We start from the raw sequence: 20,992 nt of genomic DNA, 5'->3' as shown, positions 1-20,992 counted from the left end.
AAATTCAAAAATAAATCCATAAAAAGTTGAGACATAAAGTCTTTGAGTTCTGTGTTGGTCCTACAACTTGGTTTTGTGTTAAGTCAAATGACAGTCCACTAGCACTTGAAGTTTTAGCCTTTGAAAATATTTTTTCATTTTTTATATTCATGGTCTTATCCAAAGTAAAAACATCACTTGAAACTTTCATTAACTTTTTTTTCTTGTCTTAGATAACATCATGAAACACTTGAGAAGAAAAGCCTAGAAAAATAAGTTAAATTCACCAAAATTGGCAAACATGAGTAACTTTTACTTCAAAGATTATAAAGTAAATAAACAGATACATCTTTCCATTGGGCTTTCAAGCAATTATACAACAAAGCATGTACTCTCAGCAACATCACTAAGACAGCAATGGATGTTCTTTAGCCTTTACCTGGTGTAATCTACAACAGGGTTTCCAAAACTTCTGCACATTGTGCTTTTCATATCAAATTTTTATTAAAGCCTTAGCAATTTTCTAAATGAATATCCTTTTTATTGGATTTTTTCCAATTACAAATGAAATTTAAATTTACATCTATAATTAGAAACAACACTTACAATGGGACTGTACAAATTTAGGTCAAAATAAAAATATATGTATTTTGTGGTTTCATAAAACTTTACTGTATCTTTAAAGAAAGCAGAAGTAACAGCAATATATGTAAAAGTAATGATTTAATGACTATAAGCAAGACAGAGCAATAGAATTGTGCTTCTTTTGCAGACGGGGGACAATGAAATGTTTAGCTACAATTTTCCCATACAAACATGAAACAATATTCATAGAGAATAAACACCCTCACAAATAACTGATGGGTGATGAACACACACCAAGTTCGACCAAAGCAAAACACAATCTGAAAATTTGGAGGGACATATTCATATTTTAAATTCAACATGCTCACTCTATTTCAAAACTACCTGTAGAAGCTCACAATAAATTGCTTCTATTTCCAGATGTTACAGAGAGGGTATATTCCACTGTTTATAATTGTAAAAGCAATTCTTAAATTTGAGATTTCCACTATGCCACATATTAAAATAATTTTAGATAAAAATTTTCTTTCTCCAGCAACCTGGCTTATTTAAAAATCGGTCTTAGAATTACAGTGATCAATATACATGTTAAAAACACATTAATTACCATCGTAAGCAACAGGAAATGACGACAGCATTTCCAAATCCCTTAGTGAAAAGTTTTCCTTTAATGCAGCAATTAAATTTAAAAGTAAAAGGTATTACTAGAGAAAAATCCATATGACAATAATGCCAATTGCTTCCAATGGAACAGAAGTTAGAATTAGATATCCACGTTAAAAATATTCTATGCTGATAAGGCTCAAACGTAGGTATCTGCAAAGGTCGAACCAGTTGGGAGAATTTTAACAACCATCTCTGAATGCATGAAACACAATATTTTCTTTATAGTATTTATAAATATATCATACAATACTGTTTCCTGTTATGTCATATACCAATATGGCATTGTACAACAAGCATAATGCCATCTGATTCTTACAAAAGCGAATCATTTAAACAAGTCAGTAAAATAAACGGTAGTACCCGCTTTTAGGCATACAGATTGTAAAACTGAAGTTACTTTCCTTTGATCGGTTTTGCGTAGCAACAGAGAAGTAAAAAATCGAACAGGAATCAAAATGGCTAAATATGCGAGAAATTGTTATTCACAGTGACATGGCTACATAGAATGCATTATTCTATGCATATTCTTTCCATTTGTTGAATTTCAAGATAAAAAGCACTTGTTTTCTACAGGTTCACAAAACAGCATAATAACAAGAACAATCAAGGAGGATGTAATGGAGGTTTCGTTAGTTGAGATTAACAAACTACGGCCCAATGTTTATATCCACTGCAGAAGATTTTCAAATCCAAACAATGGTGACAGAAACCATTTCACATCGGTCCTAACACAGAAAAACATCTTGCCTGCTTTCTCTGAAACTAATTCTTTCGAGAAATGATCTTTCTTTTCCATTAACGTCCATATGGATATCACATCTAGTCCATCTTTCATAGTCAAATTTAACTTCACTACAAAAGAAAGCAAACTGGACGACAGTCACATGTATTAGCATCTATAAAGCTGTAATGGCATGAAGATATCTATATAAATCAAGGGTTTAAAATTTTTTTTCCCTCAACAGTCTCAGGTATCAACCAGATGAAGTTGCTGACGACCCATTTACTGATGATTTTCGAGGTCTATTGGCAAACGAAGATTGGTGGTTACCGCTGGGGCTGCTGCTGGTTCCATTCATAGTACTGGAAATGTGAGGAAACTGAGGATGAGGAGACTGGACTGGAGTGCTGGGACTGGGCAAACAGGAAGAGGTGGAGGGGATCCCTCCTGCTGGGCTGTTGGCCTTGTCACTCCCAGAGTCACTTTCCAGTTCTCCAGTGTTTGTCAGTCCATCTCTCTGATGACTGATCTTCATTCTTTTACAAGTAGGTCGAACTCTGTATTTCAAAGGAAGTGGGCCATTCTACAAAGTTAAGAGGGGGGGAAAAAATCAGTCTTAGATCTTAATGTACAGCTTACCAAAATAATCTATGAGCATCAGGTATGCTTACTTACCCTTCTCCAGGTATAAATGTAGGCAATGTCCATTAGTGTATAGTAATCTTTTAAAGGTTCCTCTTCATACATGACATCAATCTGTTGATAAACAACACTTCAATTATTAAGCATCACAAACAATTATGGTGAATATAGATTTTCTGATCATCTAAATATAATCCAAAAATGATTAAAAAAACCAAAAACACTTTTAAAAAACACTTTCTCCAAACATTTGGACAAAGCAAGAATCCCTCTTGGAACTTCAAATGAGGAAAAACTTCTTGAAATCATTAAGGGATTTGCTTTCATAGCATAAAACAGGATCCATACCAAACATTTAAAGAGCTAGTTTCAAATAAAGTACCAAGTTATAAAAAAAAAATGTTGCTTTTTTGGGTTTAGAATGCAAAAAGAAAAAGGTCACTGAATTTTTTAAAAAAGCATTTACATCAAATGCATGAAAACCATAAAGTAGATACCTGGAAAGTATTAGGTATATCCATTTTACTTCTGAGAAACTTTCTTAGGTGCATTACAGTCATTGCTGCTGGGCATCGTAAATATCTTTTATCATTCACCTAAAAGCATTAAGAAAAGTTAATTTTTAAAATTCCCAACTTTTTTTTTTAAGTCAATTAGATAGATGTCTGAGTATGATAAAAGGTACTAACACCAAAGCTGAGATTAGACTGTTCTCAACTATAGTTTGAATGTGCAATTATTATAAATACTAGATGAACAGATTCCTTCAGTATATCAAAGTATTAAATATTACTGAAAATATTCTGTAAGCATAATAATCATATATAAATTCCATCTATTAACTATCAGATATAGATCAACTCTAAAACATCAAATATGATGATTTTCTTCTATTTGATAGCATCATCCGACCCTAGGATATTCGAAAGGGGAACATACACTCTCATAAAGTTGAGAATCTAAACAATGTGTTTTTGTCCATGGAACATACCTCCTCTTTAGATTTCTCTTTGTCCTTGTTTATTTTCCGATCCAATCTAAAAAACAAATAATTTATTAAGCAAACAATGTATCTAATAAATATATTAGCATAAAACATATTTCCTAAAGAATTTACCTGTTCTGGTCAAAGAATTCAATGGATAAACTTATTATCTCATCATCAGTTATAATTCTCTTATCTTCGTCAGCAACTTCTCCTCTATCTTCATTAGAACCATTGGCAGCTATAAAGACATTTTAAAATTCAATTTTTAACAATTAAACATTTAAATGAAATATTACATACATAGAAGCATGGAACTCTACTTTAAACTTAGTTTTAATAAATTACTGAATCAGTTCTCCCTCCAAATAAAATGTCTTTCCCATTCCAAAGAGTTTACCATCAGCTGAAGGATGAGCGGCATAAAAATCCCTTCTTCTCTTCATTTCATCTAAAGAGAATAAAAAGACAAATATTTGGTATAGCAGGTAAAACTGGTAAATACTTTTAAAATGTTTATTTTTAAGCAAGTTACTCACTTTTGAAAAGCCCTGGAACTAATTTGTATACAATATCTTGAAGAGTTTTATCTGACCTGAGAGAATAAATTAAAAAATAAATTTTCAATATAGCAAAAACTATAATGTTCATACATTGCAACACATTCTTTGTTTTCTTTGTGTTATAGTATTTAACTTGATTGTGACACTGTCTATAACTACATCAACATAATTATGGGGATAAAAGTTCTTTATGTGGTAGCACTGTCTTAAATTAGTAGAAGAATATTTCATTTTATATTCACTAATAAATTCTTCACATTTCACTAAGAGAAGTGTGCTTTTCAAATGACCAAACTAGCTAATATGAAAGAGAATAACGAAGAGAGAATGGAAGCAGTTTAAACATATTCACTCTTGCCTGTCACAAGGTCAATAAAGCAATGCAAAAATGGAAAACGAATTTGATTTCTAAAAGATGGTTAAAAAAACTCAAAATCTGTTTAGTCATCATTAAAATGGCCAAGAAATGAAGGGGGCTACCCTGTACAAAACATGTATATCAGATGGGGACTGAAGGGTAAATTTTGTGTGAAGAAATAAACAATAAATTCAACAATTTATTGAATATTTATGTATAGATTTATAATTTATTAAGTACTACAATTCCAATAAAAATTACAAACAATGATTTTTAAACATTTTATTACCTTATATTCAGTAGTGGTCTGGTTTTGTGAACTTGGACATCACAGATAGGACAATACTTGCTGGTCTCCAGGTAACGCACAATACACGTTTTACAGACTAGAAGTAAAAACATACATTTTTTACAGTTCAGGAATTAGATGCTAAACAATAAAATCAGTGTCAGAAACAGGGAACAAGTAGTAACAAAATGCTAACTGCCAAAAGGTATTTATAATTAAACAAACTCAGTTGATAGCGTGAGAATACTTAGACAATAATATTTTATTATACGCATTAACAAAAAAGTCATTAAATACAAGAGAAGAAAACAACTTCTTCACTTTGCACCAACATTCTTAAGGAGAGCCAGAATTGTTAGTTTTCAAATTTCAGGACAAGATGTTAAATATGCACGACATAAAAAGATCTAAAACTTGGTACTCACAGGAATGTAGACATTCTATTATGGTTGTGGCATCAATGAAGTACCCTCCACAAAGCACACACATTAGGTGGGGATTGAGCTCAGTGATCTTGATTCTGGTTGTTCGATGCATTTCTGCTTGATAAAAGATCCTGCAAGACAAAGTAATACTGGCTATAATTCACAGAAAGAGAATCGAGATTATCTCCAACTCCCAGGAACCATACGCTCTGAAATGTTGCAGGAGTTCATAAAATGCATTTTTAACACTGTACAGGAGGATTGTCCCAACGTCTTCTACATGAGGAATTCACAGATCAGACCTCGATCAATTCTACTGAAAAGGTGAAAAAGAATCCAAGAAAAGTAATATCTGGTCCCTCAGGTCATTCCAGGAGGGAGAAGAAAAGGTCTGAGGTGGGGGCTGGGAGCTGAGAGTATTCGGGTCGCTTTCTTCCATTTGTCTTCCAGCCCAGCAGCCCCACGCCTGCTGCAGACGCCACACACTCCCCGCAGATATTTACCAACCGCGAGGGGTTGTTCCAGGACTCCAAATTTATCGTAAAACTTCCTTATGGCTCTTCGATCGAAAATCCTGGAGCATGCCCCCGCTTCCCAAGGGTTCCGGTTGTTTTAGGCGGTTCCAGCCACCAGAACCTGGCACGTTTTGACGTGATACAAAGGGAAAGCAAATTCTGCTCTATCTGCATCCCTGGCATTTCCGGAGCTGGGTGCTCGGGCCGCAGGAGAAGCACCTCGAGTCGGCCTCGGGCTGGGGCCTGAGCGCGCGGACGCCCGGGGGCCGGGATGCGAGGGGCGGATCCGGCGGCGCCCGGGGCTCCGTCTCGCTCCGGATTCGGAACTTGCCTCTGTCGGGGTTTCCATAGCAACTTACACTTACACTTGGCATCCGGCCACCGCTGCAACTCCGCGCGCGGAGCCGGGCCGAGCCCGGAGCTTCGGCGGGCGTGCGGGGCTGCCGGGCGGCGGCGGCGGCGGGCACGGGGGAGGGGCCGGCACGGCGCGGGGGGCGGGGCCGGCGCGGGGGCGGGGTGGGGTGCGGGCGCGCGGCGCGGGGGTGGGGCGGCCCCACGAGGCCCCTTGACGCTGGGGAGCAGGATCCCGAGCTGGGGGACCCGGTAGGCAGCCCGGGGGGCCCTGGAGCGTGAAGTGGTAAAGGAAAATGCAAACCGCACTCTCGGCCATTTCGGACATTCTTGGGGGCCTGTTTCCATGTGGACTCGGCGCGAAGAGCTTCTTTCAGATCTTGACTCGGTCTCTCCAATTAGCAATCACTAGGTCAAAATTTTCACGAAGGGATCTTTTGAGAATTGCCAACTGTGCACTTAGCCCGAAACCATCAGGGCTCAAACTGCAGAGATGTTTATTGAAATGAACCTCTTTAATGCTTTCTTCCCTAGTAGGAAGTTCTTCTGCAGATGAGACGAGCGATAGAAAGTTTTGGAAAGGCTTAAAACTGAAATCTGTTTTACCGCAGAGGAGGCGAGTACAAAGCCTTGTGTTTTACCTGAACTATGCTGGATGGAGACAAGAAAAACTACTTGGATCGACGAAGGTGACAATAAGTTAAAGAACCATGTGACCAGCCCATACCCAACGCTAAATCAACACCTTGTCAGCCCTGAGCATCCATAGGAGAAAAACCAGCCTAACCTCCAAGCAAACCTCCACACAATGAAATGACGTTCCCAACAGATATCATATATTATAGAAAAGTCACGGGGGAGGGGGCGGCGGGGGGAACTGTCAGCAACAATACACCAGTGGACAATAAGGGAAGTCAATTACTTCGTGCAGCATGCTCGAAAAATGCATTTCTTACTCCCACTTCATTCATTTCAGAATCTGAAATAAGACCAAGCTTCCAGATTTCTCTGAAGCACATTCTCAAAGCTGCCTTGAATAGAAATCTAGGAACTGGTGAAACTTGAAGATGCATCTGAGGTTTTAATTCTCAGGGGATTTCAATGCAGAAGAGGGAAAAACTACTCAACACAGCTCAATGGCTGAAATTAAAAGCTTTGGAGTACTAAGGGGCGGGGGGGAATGGTAAAAATAAAACAAAGCCTCTTTTATGAAAAGTGACCACAGTGGCAACCAGTGACTTCAACCAGAAAACATCATGTGTGACTCCTCAGTTATCTTCGGAAGATTTGTTTAGAGGAATATTGTCAACATATTGTTACCATAAATCTAAGTGGGGTTACAGAGGAGTTGTGGATGGAGCAGTGTCCCTAAAGAGTAGCAATATTTAATTCTATTGTACTTGGTGATTAAAGACAAGCCTTCTTGGTTCTGAAAGAAAACTCTCCTTGTGAAACACCAGGACCTTTCCAAGATATATAGTTAGCAAGGTGATACTTCTGTCTCCATGTGAAAGCACATCATGCTAATGCCACAGAACCCTGAAGTTCAGGAAGGGGCATTAATAAAAACAGCTGCCTTAATTTTTCCTCTATATAAAACCAACACCAGACAAACACAAATATTAAGACAGAAAACAGTCAGATTTAAGTCTCACGTACTTGACCAAAACCCTTTCAAATTCATCTTAAGTCTTAATTCACACAACTCCTTTACTTCAATTCAGAAGAATTTGGCCACAACCCTATAACCATTTATAGTGCTAGTAAGTATCACTTTGTTACTTGTGTAAGAATCAGTTCTTTATCTTTTTATACCACTTGAAAGCACTGGCAGCCTAATAAAGACTTCCAAAACATCTGACATGTTTGATAAGAGTTTCAGAAACAATCTCTTGCACCTTAGAAAGGAAAACCTTCTAGGTTCCACCACAGAAACTGCCAGTTAAGCAAGCAAAAAGGCACCAAACATACTATGGAAAAATACTCAATAGTTAAAACTTGCCATTATAACATACTTAGTTGGGGCAGTCAGTTTAGTTGGGGCAGTCAGTTTAGTTGGAGGCCTAACACCAGTCATGTCAAAATGAAGGAAAACAGAAGCAAGTTCTTATGTTAACAATCAGCTTGACTATTGCAGTCTAAGAAATGCAAATGAACTCCATAACCCCAGTTGGGGCTCCCAGCCCAATACAAGTATGGGTAAAGTTGGGGTTAACCTGACTCCTAGGGAGAATTTCACCTTTTAGGGGCACTGAATGCACATCCAAAAACTTAATGGTAGAGCATTAATGGACTTAAGTACAACTAAATGCTCAATTTTCTTACAGAAGCATGTATGTGTATACAAACACACACATGCATACACAGCGGCTTAATGGCTTTAAAGATACTGTTACTAGGTGTAAGCTTATACAGGGAGGTTATTTCAAACCTACACTTTGGTGCAGATGTATGGAAATTAACTTAATTATTTAAAAATTTATAAATTTGCTCATAAAATCAACCTCAAAGGAATCTACTTAAAAAAAACTCAAATGTTAATATAGTCTTAAGTTAGCATATGCTGTTAACAATTGGCATCCTTAAGTTTTTAGACTATAGTGTGGCTTATGTTTCCAGAACATGGGGGTTAAGGTTCCTATAAAACATAAGTTGAAGTACACATAACATTCTAGGCATCACCAACCTGCATTTGTATTTGAATAAATATGCCCAGGATTTTGCCTACTTTCTGGGAAGGGATTAATACACGCTTCTATTTCAGATACTGAACCGTGACCACTAAGCCCACTAAATCCTTTTATTGCAATTGGGAATGATCAAAGTCTCTATACCTGTTTACTTCCAATTATTAACTGTAAATCTCTAGGAAAATGATCGTGCTACATGGCTGTCAAACCCAAAAGACTGCATAAACATATGCCATCAACTTTTTAGTGCTCCTTTCTCCAAAGCATCTCTTCACCACATGACCTATGCTGACATTTAGTAAAACCTATAAAATGTTGTAGACTTAAGTCATGGTTCTAAGTGCATCCCATACTAGAGGTGGAAAAAAGAGAAAAAAAAACCAAACACAAAACTGTAGTCTCTGAGACGGGGCGGGGGGGGGGAAAGAAAAAGGAAAAAGAGGAAACCTCTTGCAAGACTAACGTCCACTCACCATCATTACTCCAAAAAAAGCTCCAAATTTGAAATGCCCACTTCCCATTGAGCACCTCCCAAGTAATATTTGCAGAACTTATCCGAGACTCTCAACAAATAACACCTTGAAAACTTTACCATTTTAAACACAAACGCAGGAGACCTTGGAAACAACTGGGAACCGCCATCTTACAAGCCATCTAAATTCACCCAAGTGTCCCTCCAACTTAAGTTAATAACATTTTTGTTCGGGCTCCTTTCAGCCTAACATCCACCTTGGCGGGATCGCGGCCCCCCAAGCAACCCGTCCCTATAAAATGGGGGCGTTCTCTGGCTGTTTAAACCCCTCCAAAGCCCTTTCTTCGGGAGAGGAGGGAAGCCACTTGACCCAAGCAGCTCCCGATTTCAGGCACCCGTCCCCGTTTCATCAAAATCTACCTCTCAACAAAGGGCGCCGTGGCCGGGAGAGCCGCAGAGGCTGCAAATAGAAGTATTCTTCTCGGGGGCCATGTGCGTCGCGAGGGTGTAGAGGGGCGCTCGGGGGAGAAAGGAACTAAAACGTGGGGCCGCGCGCGGCGCGTCCGGGCTGGAGCGGGCGGCGGCTGGAGCGGCGCCGAGGCCGGCTGGCGGCGGCGGCGCGGCGCGGGCTGCGGGTCGGTCCCGGCGCCGCGGGAGTCGGCGGGCGGCGGCGGGCGCGCGCTCGCGGGCGCGGGCGGCGCGCGGGGCCGGGCGGCGCGCGGGGCCGGCGGGCGGCGGCGGGCGGCGGAGCGGGGTTCGGCGCCCACGCTGTCAGCGCCCTCCCGGCCGGCGCGGGCGAGGCGCGGTGGGGGGGGGCCGTTCCCCGTCCACCCGCGGCCGGCCTGAGTCCCGCGCGGCCCCCGCCGCCCCCAGGCCCCGTCCCGGAGGCGCCTCGCCTCCTACGTACCCGGAAAAAGCAGCCGGCGAGAGGCGATCGAAGCGGGCGGAAAAGACAATGAAAGTTAAAAGTCGTTCAGCAGAAAATGAATGTGAGCCAAGCGGCCATCTTGAAGCGAGCTGCAGACGCCGCTGTCAATGGGCAACGAGCGCAGCCGAGAAGAGCGGCGGCCGCCGCGCTCGGCTCATGCTGCCTCCCGAGCCCGGCCTCCTCCTCCTCCTCCTCCGCCTCGGCCTCCTCCTCCTCCGCGGCCTCCTCCTCCTCCTCCTTGGCCTCCAACGCCTCCTCCTCCTGGGCCTCCTCCTCCTCCTCGGCCGCCGCCGCCGCCTCCTCCCGCTCCGCACTCGGGGGAGGGAGCGCGCGGAGGGGGCGCGATCAGTATTATTCTGCGGGGCTGGGAGGTGTTTCTAATCCGGATCGGGGCTCCCTCGCCAACATCCCCATTGTCTTGCCCCGATCTCTGCCTTTAATACTACGATTATTATTTCATAGTTGCCGTTGTGGGGGAGGAGGGCGGGTGGGGGGCGCCGTGTGTGTGCGTGCGGAGAGGCGGGGGGAGGGGAGGAAGGCTGAGGACGGGGGAGGGGAGGGTGGAAAAAAAAAAATGCACCGCTGAAGGCAGAGTGGAAACTGACACCGGCTCCAAAATGGCTCAGAGTCCGCCCGCCCCCTCCCCCCGCCGCCCCCCCCACCGGGTCACGTGCTCCCCTCATTCCTTAAGGGCGGCCTGGGAATTAGTGTCGGTGTAGTCGGGCCCGCGGCCGCCCCCTCCCCTCGGAGTAGCGCGACCCGGCCCCCTCCTCCTCCTCGCTCGGCGCGGCGGCGGCGCTGGGGCGGCTGCGGAGACATTTCTCCACAGCGCCACACGCGCCACCCTGCTCTCGGCGCGGGCATCGCTCCGGCCCCGCACGCAGCTCAGCCCACCCCAACCCCCGTTATTTCTTTCTTTCCGTGGTCCGTCTCCGCCCGCGGCACACATGTCCGCGAGGAGACCGCCGGCCGCCAGCCCCCGCTCGACCCCACGGGCTGCGGCCCAGACTCCGGCGCCGCGTCGCGGAACCTGCGCCCGAGTTGGGCTCGCGGAAACAACAGCGCCCGCCCCAGTCTTCCCGCGGCCGCGCCGGCCCCCTTTCCCGCCCGCCAGTGGCCGAGGCGGGGCGCGCGCGGGCAGCCGCTCGCTCCGGGCAGGGGCTCTGCGCGGGGCCGGCCCTGCAGGGCCTCGGGAGCCCCGCGGGCGAGGGTCGGGCAGCGGGCGAGCCTTCGGGCGCAGTTAACGGAACGGACGGGCTCCCGCCGCTGGGCGACCGCGCCCGCTCCCCACGTCCCGAAGCTGGGGTCTTCAAGCAACCCCGGAGATCGCATCCTTTTCAGTGTGTTTAACTTTAATCCTGAGGAGAGGAGATCGTTAAAAGTTAACGCCAATCGTGTCTATGTCTTCAAAGTAATAATTAACAAACTCAAATCCAGACAAACTCTCACCACTCTTTTTGTGGGAACAACTTATTTATTCAGAATGTAATACTGTCTATTTCCTTTTGGAAGACGTGGAAAAGATCAAATGGGATCAAATGTACGGATAATACTAAAAATTCAAATACTTAGGCAGAAATTCCCTCTTAACCCTTCCACAGGTATAAAAAAATAAAGTGTCAAAACTTATGAGGGACAGAAATCCAAAAGAAAAAAATCTGTTCTGAAAAGGAAGACATCCAACTCGCAGAAATGATAGTTCAGCAGACGGCAAGACGTTCCTGGTCTTCCACTAGGTCCGGGCAGATCGTTAACTTTCCCAAGTTACAACTGACTTGCTCTTTCCAGGCTTTTCGAAGCATCTTTAAGTTTTCCTACTAAGTCCTGAAAGATGTATATCATGGCTCGTTTTTAGGATAAAACGCAAGAAAGAAGTATCCAAGCTTGAGAAAGATGTAAGAAAAAAGTCGGGAGACACTTTCTAAACAATTTAAAATTCAAGATTTTAAACCTTTGACAAACCACTATCAAAGTAAAATTTTCCTCTAAAGTATCTCATCTTCAAAATGCTTGCCCTCAGATGTGAAATACAGTTTCTGACTAAATCTTCTGAACATGAAAGGTTTACCAAAATTAAATTTCTCAAGTTATCTAATAAGGATAATGCTATATTCACATCTTTTGAAAGTTTAAAGTTCAATTAATGGTTACATTAAAACGACTCTGCAGGAGATTCCTTTGGAAAAAATCAATTTCATCAAATTTCAAGAGATGTTCTTCATTTTTTTAAATGCTAAGAAATAAATTCGTTGTCATGTCCATTAATCAATGTAATTTTGAATGTCCCCAGTGACTTACACAGGCAATATAAACAGTTTCAGAATTTTTGTAACTTGCCCCTTTATAAAAAGTCATTTAAAACCACTGTTTAAAAATCATGTTTTGAAAGTTTAATTAAATTTCTGAAAGCAAAGAGGACATTTTTCAAAGCCAAGCTTTCTTTTCCTTTGTCTTACTGGCTCAAACACTTCACAAATAGAATTTACACTCAACACTACAAGTTTATTTTAATTGAAGGGAACAGCAAACCAGACCAGTTCTCTATTAACATCTTAATTTCAAAAGCCTATTTTAAAATATTGCTTTTGAAGCCCCCTTCCCAACAATTCCTTAACCAACCTTCATTATCTACTGACAGATGGTTAATTTTCTTTTGAACTTTCCATGGGCATAATTCGCAATTAAAAATCTGTAAGAAGATAGGCATATTCACAGATCCTAATACTGTACCTGTAATTGTTCCATGTTGCAACTAAAACTAATCTCTGGGTGGGATCGGGAGTCAGTGTTCTAGGGAAGAAAAAAGTGCTGTTTTATTTAAATCAAGGAAATTGAAAACTTCATTATACATAAATTTTTAGACAGGGCTTCTGTATAAATACCTCTACATTTAAGGTCACCAAATATGCAGGTCTGTACATCTTATCAAGTTGATTGGTCTAAAACAACACAACACAGAGATTTCAGTCTTTAGCTTTTTTTTTTTTAAAGTTCCCTAAATTACCCTAGAGAATATCTGTTAAACTTTACCTTTATCTGATATTCCAACCGCCAAGAAACATCAGTTATATGTGGGAGAGATCTGCCTATACTGAAAGATACAATGATAATTTTGTACATAATAGCTACAGAAAAACTTTCAGTATTTGTTCTTTACCAACAATGGTGTCTACCACCTCCTGCACCACACACACACAATTTTAATCCATTCTGAAATTAAAACAGTTAAACTTTATTTCAAGTTCTGAATAGTAAAAGAGCATTTAAAAAATTATCTCAATAAACTTTATCTTTAAAAACATTAGCTTAACTTCAATTGTTTCACTTGCCCTTTGGCCCCTTTTCTTTTGGTCTAGATCCCCGTTTTTTGTCCTATTTTGTTTCACACCAGCACTCTCCATTCATACCTGCAAGTGAAAAGTGGCTCAGCTTGACACCTTATACAGTACCTACCTTCCCAGTAGGATTTCTAGGGAATTCCTATTATTCTGGTAGGAAAAAAAGAAAAAGAAAACATGTCTTTGCAAACAGAATAGAAGGAAAATAGTAATTGTTAAGTTTAAAAATTTTAAGTAACCTGATATTCCGTCCAAAACAATTCTATTCTCTCGCTGTCAAATTTACAGTCTTCTAGATAAGTGCTAAAAAAAAAAAAAGCCAAAGTTTAGTCTCCATTTTAAAAACTGAAATTTGAATCATAAAGGCACTATTTTAAAACAAATGGATATTTAAATAAATCCTGTACCTTAGAGTTGATTTGTCAGCTCTTTGCTTTCCAGCCTCCAGTATGTAAGTTGCAGCTGCTGCATGACAATGTTTTAAAACCACTGGGTCAATATGTTTCAAGTCTGGGTGATCTATAATAAAAGTAATTGCCAATGATGCCTGTGATAAATTCTTTATAGTCCTGTTTCTAAAAAGGTATTTTCATTTGGTGAAGAACTCTAACAAGATAACAAGAATTCAACTATAAGGACTAGAAATTTTAGTTAAATGAGATGAGCAATATGGTCAATGGCATAACAATGAAGAGCACACATCAATAATCCTGCTGTTACCTGGTCAAATTACCTTCATTTTATTTTACCTTAATACTTAAAAAAAAAAAGTCCTATTGTAAAATATACAGGGGTCATTCTAAAGCTGGATGGAGTAAGTTGAGAGGAAAATAAGATAAATATTTTACATGGTGTAAATTTAAGAATTAATAAACTTTCCTTCTAAAGATTAATTTTAGTGTAGGTAACTGGTTCCACGGACTTTAATACACGGAGGTGTAGGAGAAGGAAAGAGTTCAAAATATTTTCAAGCTTCGATAGTCTTTTTTTTTTTTTGGAGATTAACCCAGGTGGTGGTTACTATTTTCGTTTAAAGAACTTCCACTTTCATACTTTTTGTACACATGTTTAGCTCGTGAATCTATAGGGGGAAAAAAACACAAAAATTTGAATTGTTGAGATATTTATAATTAAGAAAATCATTTAAAAGCGATCTATCTTTAAATATGCCTCCATCCATACTGACACCGCACTCCGCAGTGACCGGACCATTTAAAACAGACTTGCTTCCTGATAACTGATGCGGAACAGAACATTATATACCACATTTTAAGAGTCTGGGCGTGGAACCTGTGCAAAACATGTTGAACTAGAGTGTTGGAATGATCAGAGGAACTTGAGGTATTCTCTAAGCTGGAAAATGTCAACACTATTTGACCGAGTAATTACTCTGGAAGCAGACCCTTTAAAACCTTCGCCAGCCTAGTACTGAAAGCTTGAATCGCAGGGAGCAGCCCTGATGAAGTCCAAGTGTCAAACAGTCTGCCCAAGACCAGGGTGAAAACCTGAGATGTTTAGGCCACAAACAAGACTTGAACACCGGCTTTACAAAAGAACAAAGAGCCTGAGAGGGGAAAATCAGACCAGGAAAGTGTCGCTTGCGGTGTGCAGGTGCCAAGTGAGGAGAGAACAATGATCTGGGTCCGCTGTGGGTTCTAGCAGAACCACATCCCCACACTCCGTCCGGAGCGAAGGGCAAAGCCCGAAGACTTCCTCTTCCCGGGGCTTTCCCCTTCTCGCTCGGTCTCGCTCCTCTTCTCCGAGCGCCCCTCCACCCAGGCCGATCTAGCTCAGAGCCGAGCGGCTTACCTAACACGGCCTCGTCCGCCTGGGCGTCCAGCAGACTCTGGAAAGCCGCCCGGAGGAGAAGCGTGAAGGTGTTGGAGTCGAAGGAGCCGGGATCGGCCAGCATCTGGAAGCCTTTCTGCACAAACTCCGAGAGCTCCATTGTGAGCGCGCCGTGACCTTCGACACGCGCACCACGTGACACGCGCCGCGCGCTCAGCTGATGCGGCCGCGCGCGCACGCGGCTGGGGCGGCGGCGGCGGCGGCGGCGGCGCGGGCTGCGCGCCTCCCCGCCCGGGGCCTCCCCGGCGGCCTCCCGGCCCGCGTCCCGGCCCGCGTCCCGGGCCGACCGCCAGCCGCCGCCGCTTCCGTCTCGTCCTTCCTTCTGTTCCCGCCGCCGCCGCGCCTCAGCGCGAGGGGCGGCCCGAGCGCTTTGTGGACGCGCTCGGCGCTCACCTAGGACTGTCACCGGCTCCTGCGGGGCCCGCGGGAGCGCTCCCGAAAGACTCCGCGGGTGGTGGTGACGGTGTCGGGATCCCGGTCCCCACCGGCCCCGAGAGCTACTCCTTCCCCGCGCCCCGCTCAGCGCGAAAGCTGCGGGAAGCTCCAGTCTAAGGCAACTGGTTGGTTTTTGGTTTTGAGCTTTTTTTTTTTTAACTCAACTGCTTAACCCCCAGCACTGCCCTTTTGTGAATGAGACTGTAGACGTCTAATTATAATTCTTGCTTATTTCTCCTTTTTCATTGTCATTTCTGGAATACGGCAATTGATTCCTTTCTGCGTGGGGGGCGGGGTGAGGGTGGGTGGGTGTAAACACATACATTCATATAGTGCGCGCGTGTAAGTTCTGTATTTCGACAACTGAGAATAGTACCTTATTTACGAACACATTGGACAAAATGATTAAAAAATAGTAAGATGCAGCTGCAAATAAACACCTTTCCAAAAGAAACTGATACCAATTTTATGCTACTGTGCTCACATCTATGGGTCCTGTTTTAATTAGTCCAGCAGTCCTCAAATATTCATATCAGATAGTTATCTTAGTACGATACAGTTAAGAATGGCAAAATCTGTATTTGAAGTGAATGCCCATAATTTTGAAACTTCAAATATTGTATAAAGTAACTTCCCCCTTTATAGTTCTACGAAGTTGAAGAACAAGAATGATTCTTTAAAAAAAAAAAAAGCACAACAAAGTAGGTTATGAGTTTTTTTGATCAAAAGAATTTAAAATTCTTTTGGGTGGAGAGGAGGGATAAGGAAGGAGGAAGATGTTTTAGTCTTCAGGAGGCATAATTTGAAACAGACTTAGCATGAAACACTTTCAAAGGCATAATTTAGGTGCTTATTTGAAAAACAAGTTCCTAATGAATACAGTCAACATTTAACCTTGCACCAATGGATAAAAAGCACCTGATTTCACAACAGAACGCAAATAGAATAATTTAGCATCAGTGAAGATTGAGTAACTACTCAGTTCTCCTTTGAAAGCATTGAAAGGCATGTGAACTAGCTTTCCACTTTGGTCAGCCTATAGGAACAGTGAAGAATTTAAGTCTCCCTTGAGTCTTTATGAAACAAACACCTATTAATCATGTTCATCTTTCCTTCCAATCTCTCTTTTCTTTCTAAACTCCCTGTTTCTCATCAGTAGTAAAAAATCAGTTGAAAAATGTCAAGATATCTGATTTGCATAAGGAATATTTTACAGGGCAGAGTTGTGTAAAAGTTAAACAGTATTAACAACACCCAAGCTCATTATGTTTGTTACACAAATATTTTATAACCTTGTGTAACATTGATTGTTAATACTCTAAAAGAATTTGAGTTGATAACTGTAATCATAATTTGATGTCAAAAAAGGCAGTAATGCTGAGCATAGATTTTTTTTCAATGCTATTTTAAAAGAGGAAAGTAAATACAATTAAATGTGAGTTTCTGAGGATAAAAAATGGGAAATTCACAAGAATTGTTTCTGTAATAACTGTCACATTAGTCTCTTGTGTATATGTAAGCCCTTGCTTTTTTACAAGGCATTTGTCCTCCTCTGCCTATATGTATTTCTGTGTTAGGCCTAAGTGATGGGTCCATTTCCAGCTCACACCAAAACTTTCACTATAATGTTTTCTGATACTAGAAGAATTTTTCTCCTATAGCTACATTTATTTCAACTCCATTTGAAGGAGGCACAGGATTAAGTATTTGTTTGTAGATCATACATGTGTATCTTTAACAAGGAAGCCATTTAAATACATTGAAGTATAATCATTAGAAGGCATGATTACATGGATGTAGGTTCTCTTCATTGTGGTAATAAAATCAGTATATTCTATATTATTAGAAAAACTATATATGAACACGTTCTGAAAGTGTGTGTGGGGGGGGGACTATTTACAATTTTTACTTTGATCACTGAAAATGGCATTGGAGCTTTCACTAGACTTAAAAAATTCTACAGCCTTAAAGCCAATAGATTAAATTTGCCCTGAAAGAGCCTTTAAAATAACAATTATATGCAGCTGAAAATTGCAAAATAGATGTTCAAAGATCATGTTAATAATGTATTTTTCCTTTTACACAGCAAATATTAAAATAGACAATGCTGATAAATTTGGGTTTCTTTTTGAGGCTCTACAAAGAATTAGAAAGTATCATTTTAAATAATGTTTTAGAATGTTTTAAAATACATTGTATCCTTTGTGCTGGTTAGTTAATTTTTTTTTTTAGAAGCCAATTTAATGTTGGCCTCTGTACCATGAGTACAATTTAAATATGTTGGGGCATTTATAGGATCTGTGTGGTCAGCTTTTCCCAGAGGCCTCCTTGGTATATTTGTTAGATGCAGAAAACAATTTCTAGTATTTAATTTTTACATTGTATAAGTACTTTTGCTTTTGTGCAGAGAAAACTGAAGGAAAGTATTCCGTTAGATGAAAGAGTTCCTTGAACATCCACAGGGAGAAAAAAAAAAAAAGCCAGTATACTTAAATCCTCATGCATCCAAAGGTTTTTATTGGCATATATACTGTGTTCTAATGGGGTTCTATTTTATCCCTACCCATGGAATATCTGCTCATTTTCCAGAAAGAAGGATGTTAAAAATACTTAAATGTTACACAAATACAAGAAACCATCTTTTGTCTCTACCCCCTCATATGAATTATTTGATGGTTAGTGATCTTAAAGCCTTGAGATAAATATTAATAAAAACAATTTATTATTTTAAAGTTATTTTAGCCACAAATGGACATTTGGGAGGAGTGATTAATTGAGATGCAAATAGTATATGAAAGTGTAAGTCAAAATTATTTCAGTCAAGTTTATAAAATCTACACACACTTTTATTAAATATCTTAACTTGGCAAGGTGTAGATTGGGTCTTGGAATTTAAATGATCAAGTTTTTGCACATTTATGAGAGCAGAGTTCAGTGATTTCAAATTTAGTCTTGTGGCACATGTCAAAAGACCACATCGAGCATTCAGAGGGGACAAGAAAGCTTTAATTTTCAAATTAAATATTTAATCCAGTGTCTAAGAATTTATAAATGATCATTGCTACAATAATTAATATAGGCAAATACAACCTTTCCCTTCCCTTACATCATATAGCCTGTCCTGTATTTGAGGACTGGAGCATAAAACTCAAATTCCTTTCAATGGAGCTTGTGCCTTAGTATCTGAGGGCAAGTGAAATGCTAGTCACATTAAAGAAATTGGAACCATAGGAATGAAAATCAGTGCTACAGCATTCTCTAAAATGCTTATAAAATTCATGCTTATGGTTTTGTACAAATATTTTGAATTGTCTCCCCCAAACTGTAATTCAAAACATTTAGACTAGTTAGTACAATTTCTATTTAATACTTTAATCATTTAGTGGTATTTTTAAATTTTCACTTTTCAGATAATTGCCTCAGGAAAATATCAAACTTTAAAATGTGATATAACAGTAATCAAAATTAAATATTTCAAATCTAAATTGTGATGGGTTACATGATCATACTACTAAGAAACTGAGTTTCCTAAATAGATTAGTATCAGTATTTCTTTTGATATTAAGAAATTATGATTTTGTTAAACTTCGCAAATAGGAAAGTCTATAGTCAAGATATTGTTTAAAAAGGAAAATAGTCTTGAATTTCTAAAGTAGAATTTGGGACTTATCTTTGAGTGTCCTGCCTTGATTTTGTTAGCTTCTTGAGTCAGAATGAGGTAATTCTATAATATTAAAGGAATGTATATAATAATCAAATGATAATTCTTAATGTTAAATCGTTGTTTCTTAACAATCTATAAGTTTCAAAGGATTTTCTGCATATTGGAAAAGTCATGTCTACTCTTCAGGGCTTCTGTTAGGAAGTTTAATCTCTTATTTTGAAGCCAAGCAACTAAAGTCACATGGGAATATCTGACTCTCACTGACTAAAATCATGAAATCTTCAGCTAAGAAGAAATGGGGAATGGGTTTTTAAAAGGAAATGAAAATTTTAAAATGCTGTTTGGCAAGGGATGCAGACAAAATTTAATTTAAAGGTAAGGAAATAAGAAACAAGGAAGGCAATCATAGTTCACAGTGTATTTCATGAGAAAAGAGCAGGTTGAATTATGTGTCTTAGAATTTCTGTGCAGACAGATAAAAACTATTTACTTTTAAATTCAGTAAGTGATTGAAATGATGACAAAGTATCTTTTTGTGTGGGTTATAATAAGCAAGTTTACTCCTTGTCACATAATTTATATTTACTTCACTAGTGAAGTGATATGAAAATTAGAAGCTGGCCAATCATCCAATAAGCTCTGTCAAATAGTTTAGATAATAAACAATTTCCCCCTCAGCAGCAGGTTGGTTTTATTCCCAACTTCAGTTATAAAGATCACCACTTGGATTTCCTACTTCATTGATCTGGTATCAGCCAGAATGACCCATGAGTTAGCTAGAGTTGAATGAAAGTGAAGCATGGGCGTGTTGAAACAAGTTTACTTTGATGAATATGTCTGATTAATTCTTCCATATACATACAGACTGTCCTTTAAATTGTTAGTATACTTTTAAATAGAGAGGGAAAGAGAGATTGAATATTTCTTAAAAGAAGGAAGGGAAGAAGAAAGGAAAAAAGGGAGGGAGGGAGGAAATCTTTTTCCCTTGAAGAGAAGAAATGGCACAGAAAACTTATTTACTCTTTTTTTCTCTGACACAGTACATTATAGCAAGATTCTCTTAGCTCCACTGAATTCAACTAAGTCTCACAGTCATGTTCAAAATGGAACAAAAGATCTGTCATATCCAGAACCTAACCAGTTTTAAGATGGCTTATACTTACTCTAGAACAACAGAAAATATCTAACAGATTCCCTTCCTTTCTGGTCCTGGTTTTGGAATCTCTGTTCTAACACTGTATTTTCTCAGACCTCAGAAACTGAAGTTTTGACCAGATCAATGAATTCCAGCAACAACAGAAAAGGAACAAATGGACTTACTCAAAGGAATATTATTGTGTAAAGCCAGTATTTTTGAAAAGTTTGTATTTTGAGATCATGCTTTTTGTATATTAAAATTTGAAATTTAAGTAATACACAAAAATTATACTTATTTTGTTTAAAGGAGTATCATTTAAAAAAAGAAGAAACAATAAATAAAAGAAGTATTTTGCAGACTATATTCAGGTAACAATCATCTGTACTGCTTATAAAATGAA

General features: G+C 40.1%; 2 protein-coding genes across 7 annotated transcripts; both read right to left on the bottom strand.

Moving 5' to 3' along the window:
- Positions 271–10,633, bottom strand: BMI1 (BMI1 proto-oncogene, polycomb ring finger). 5 transcript variants are annotated; one of them, XM_005687929.3, is made up of 10 exons: positions 9,662–9,782; positions 5,214–5,344; positions 4,789–4,885; positions 4,118–4,173; positions 3,979–4,029; positions 3,711–3,819; positions 3,585–3,630; positions 3,091–3,189; positions 2,627–2,707; positions 271–2,534 (listed from the first exon to the last, which is right to left on the bottom strand). In XM_005687929.3, exons 2-10 carry the CDS (start codon positions 5,323–5,325, stop codon positions 2,205–2,207), a joined length of 981 nt encoding a protein of 326 aa, XP_005687986.1. In that variant the 5' UTR covers positions 5,326–5,344; positions 9,662–9,782; the 3' UTR covers positions 271–2,204. The 5 variants fall into 5 exon arrangements, with proteins under 5 accessions (XP_005687986.1, XP_017912573.1, XP_017912575.1 ...); XM_018057084.1 differs by lacking the exon at positions 9,662–9,782 and adding an exon at positions 6,088–6,198; XM_018057086.1 differs by lacking the exon at positions 9,662–9,782 and adding an exon at positions 6,094–6,177.
- On the bottom strand, positions 11,622–15,507 carry COMMD3 (COMM domain containing 3). Of its 2 annotated transcripts, none has more exons than XM_018057088.1 (8): positions 15,317–15,507; positions 13,915–13,972; positions 13,747–13,810; positions 13,623–13,657; positions 13,200–13,260; positions 13,052–13,108; positions 12,900–12,959; positions 11,622–11,993 (listed from the first exon to the last, which is right to left on the bottom strand). In XM_018057088.1, the coding sequence occupies exons 1-8, from the start codon at positions 15,453–15,455 to the stop codon at positions 11,934–11,936; spliced, it is 534 nt and encodes a 177-aa protein (XP_017912577.1). In that variant the 5' UTR covers positions 15,456–15,507; the 3' UTR covers positions 11,622–11,933. The 2 variants fall into 2 exon arrangements, with proteins under 2 accessions (XP_017912577.1, XP_005687985.1); XM_005687928.3 differs by having other exon boundaries at positions 13,915–14,026; positions 15,317–15,505.

The sequence above is a fragment of the Capra hircus genome, chromosome 13, assembly GCF_001704415.2.
Source record: "Capra hircus breed San Clemente chromosome 13, ASM170441v1, whole genome shotgun sequence".
NCBI classification, from domain to species: Eukaryota; Metazoa; Chordata; class Mammalia; order Artiodactyla; family Bovidae; genus Capra; species Capra hircus.
The sequence above is the reverse complement of the archived record's forward strand: the minus strand, read 5'-3'. Positions and strand labels throughout refer to the sequence as shown.

Bases quoted from the DNA above. Each gene is read 5' to 3' on its own strand.
- BMI1 (XM_018057083.1), bottom strand. From the start codon at position 5,325: ATGCATCGAACAACCAGAATCAAGATCACTGAGCTCAATCCCCACCTA. The intron at 4,174-4,788 runs GTAATAAAATGT...TTATTCTCTCAG, and splicing joins AGACCACTACTGAATATAAG to GTCAGATAAAACTCTTCAAG. The intron at 4,030-4,117 runs GTGAGTAACTTG...TATTCTCTTTAG, and splicing joins AGTTCCAGGGCTTTTCAAAA to ATGAAATGAAGAGAAGAAGG.
- COMMD3 (XM_005687928.3), bottom strand. From the start codon at position 15,455: ATGGAGCTCTCGGAGTTTGTGCAGAAAGGCTTCCAGATGCTGGCCGAT. The intron at 13,261-13,622 runs GTAGGTACTGTA...TGTATCTTTCAG, and splicing joins CTAGAAATCCTACTGGGAAG to TATAGGCAGATCTCTCCCAC. The intron at 11,994-12,899 runs GTACAGTATTAG...TACATCTTTCAG, and splicing joins GCAACATGGAACAATTACAG to GACTTAGTAGGAAAACTTAA.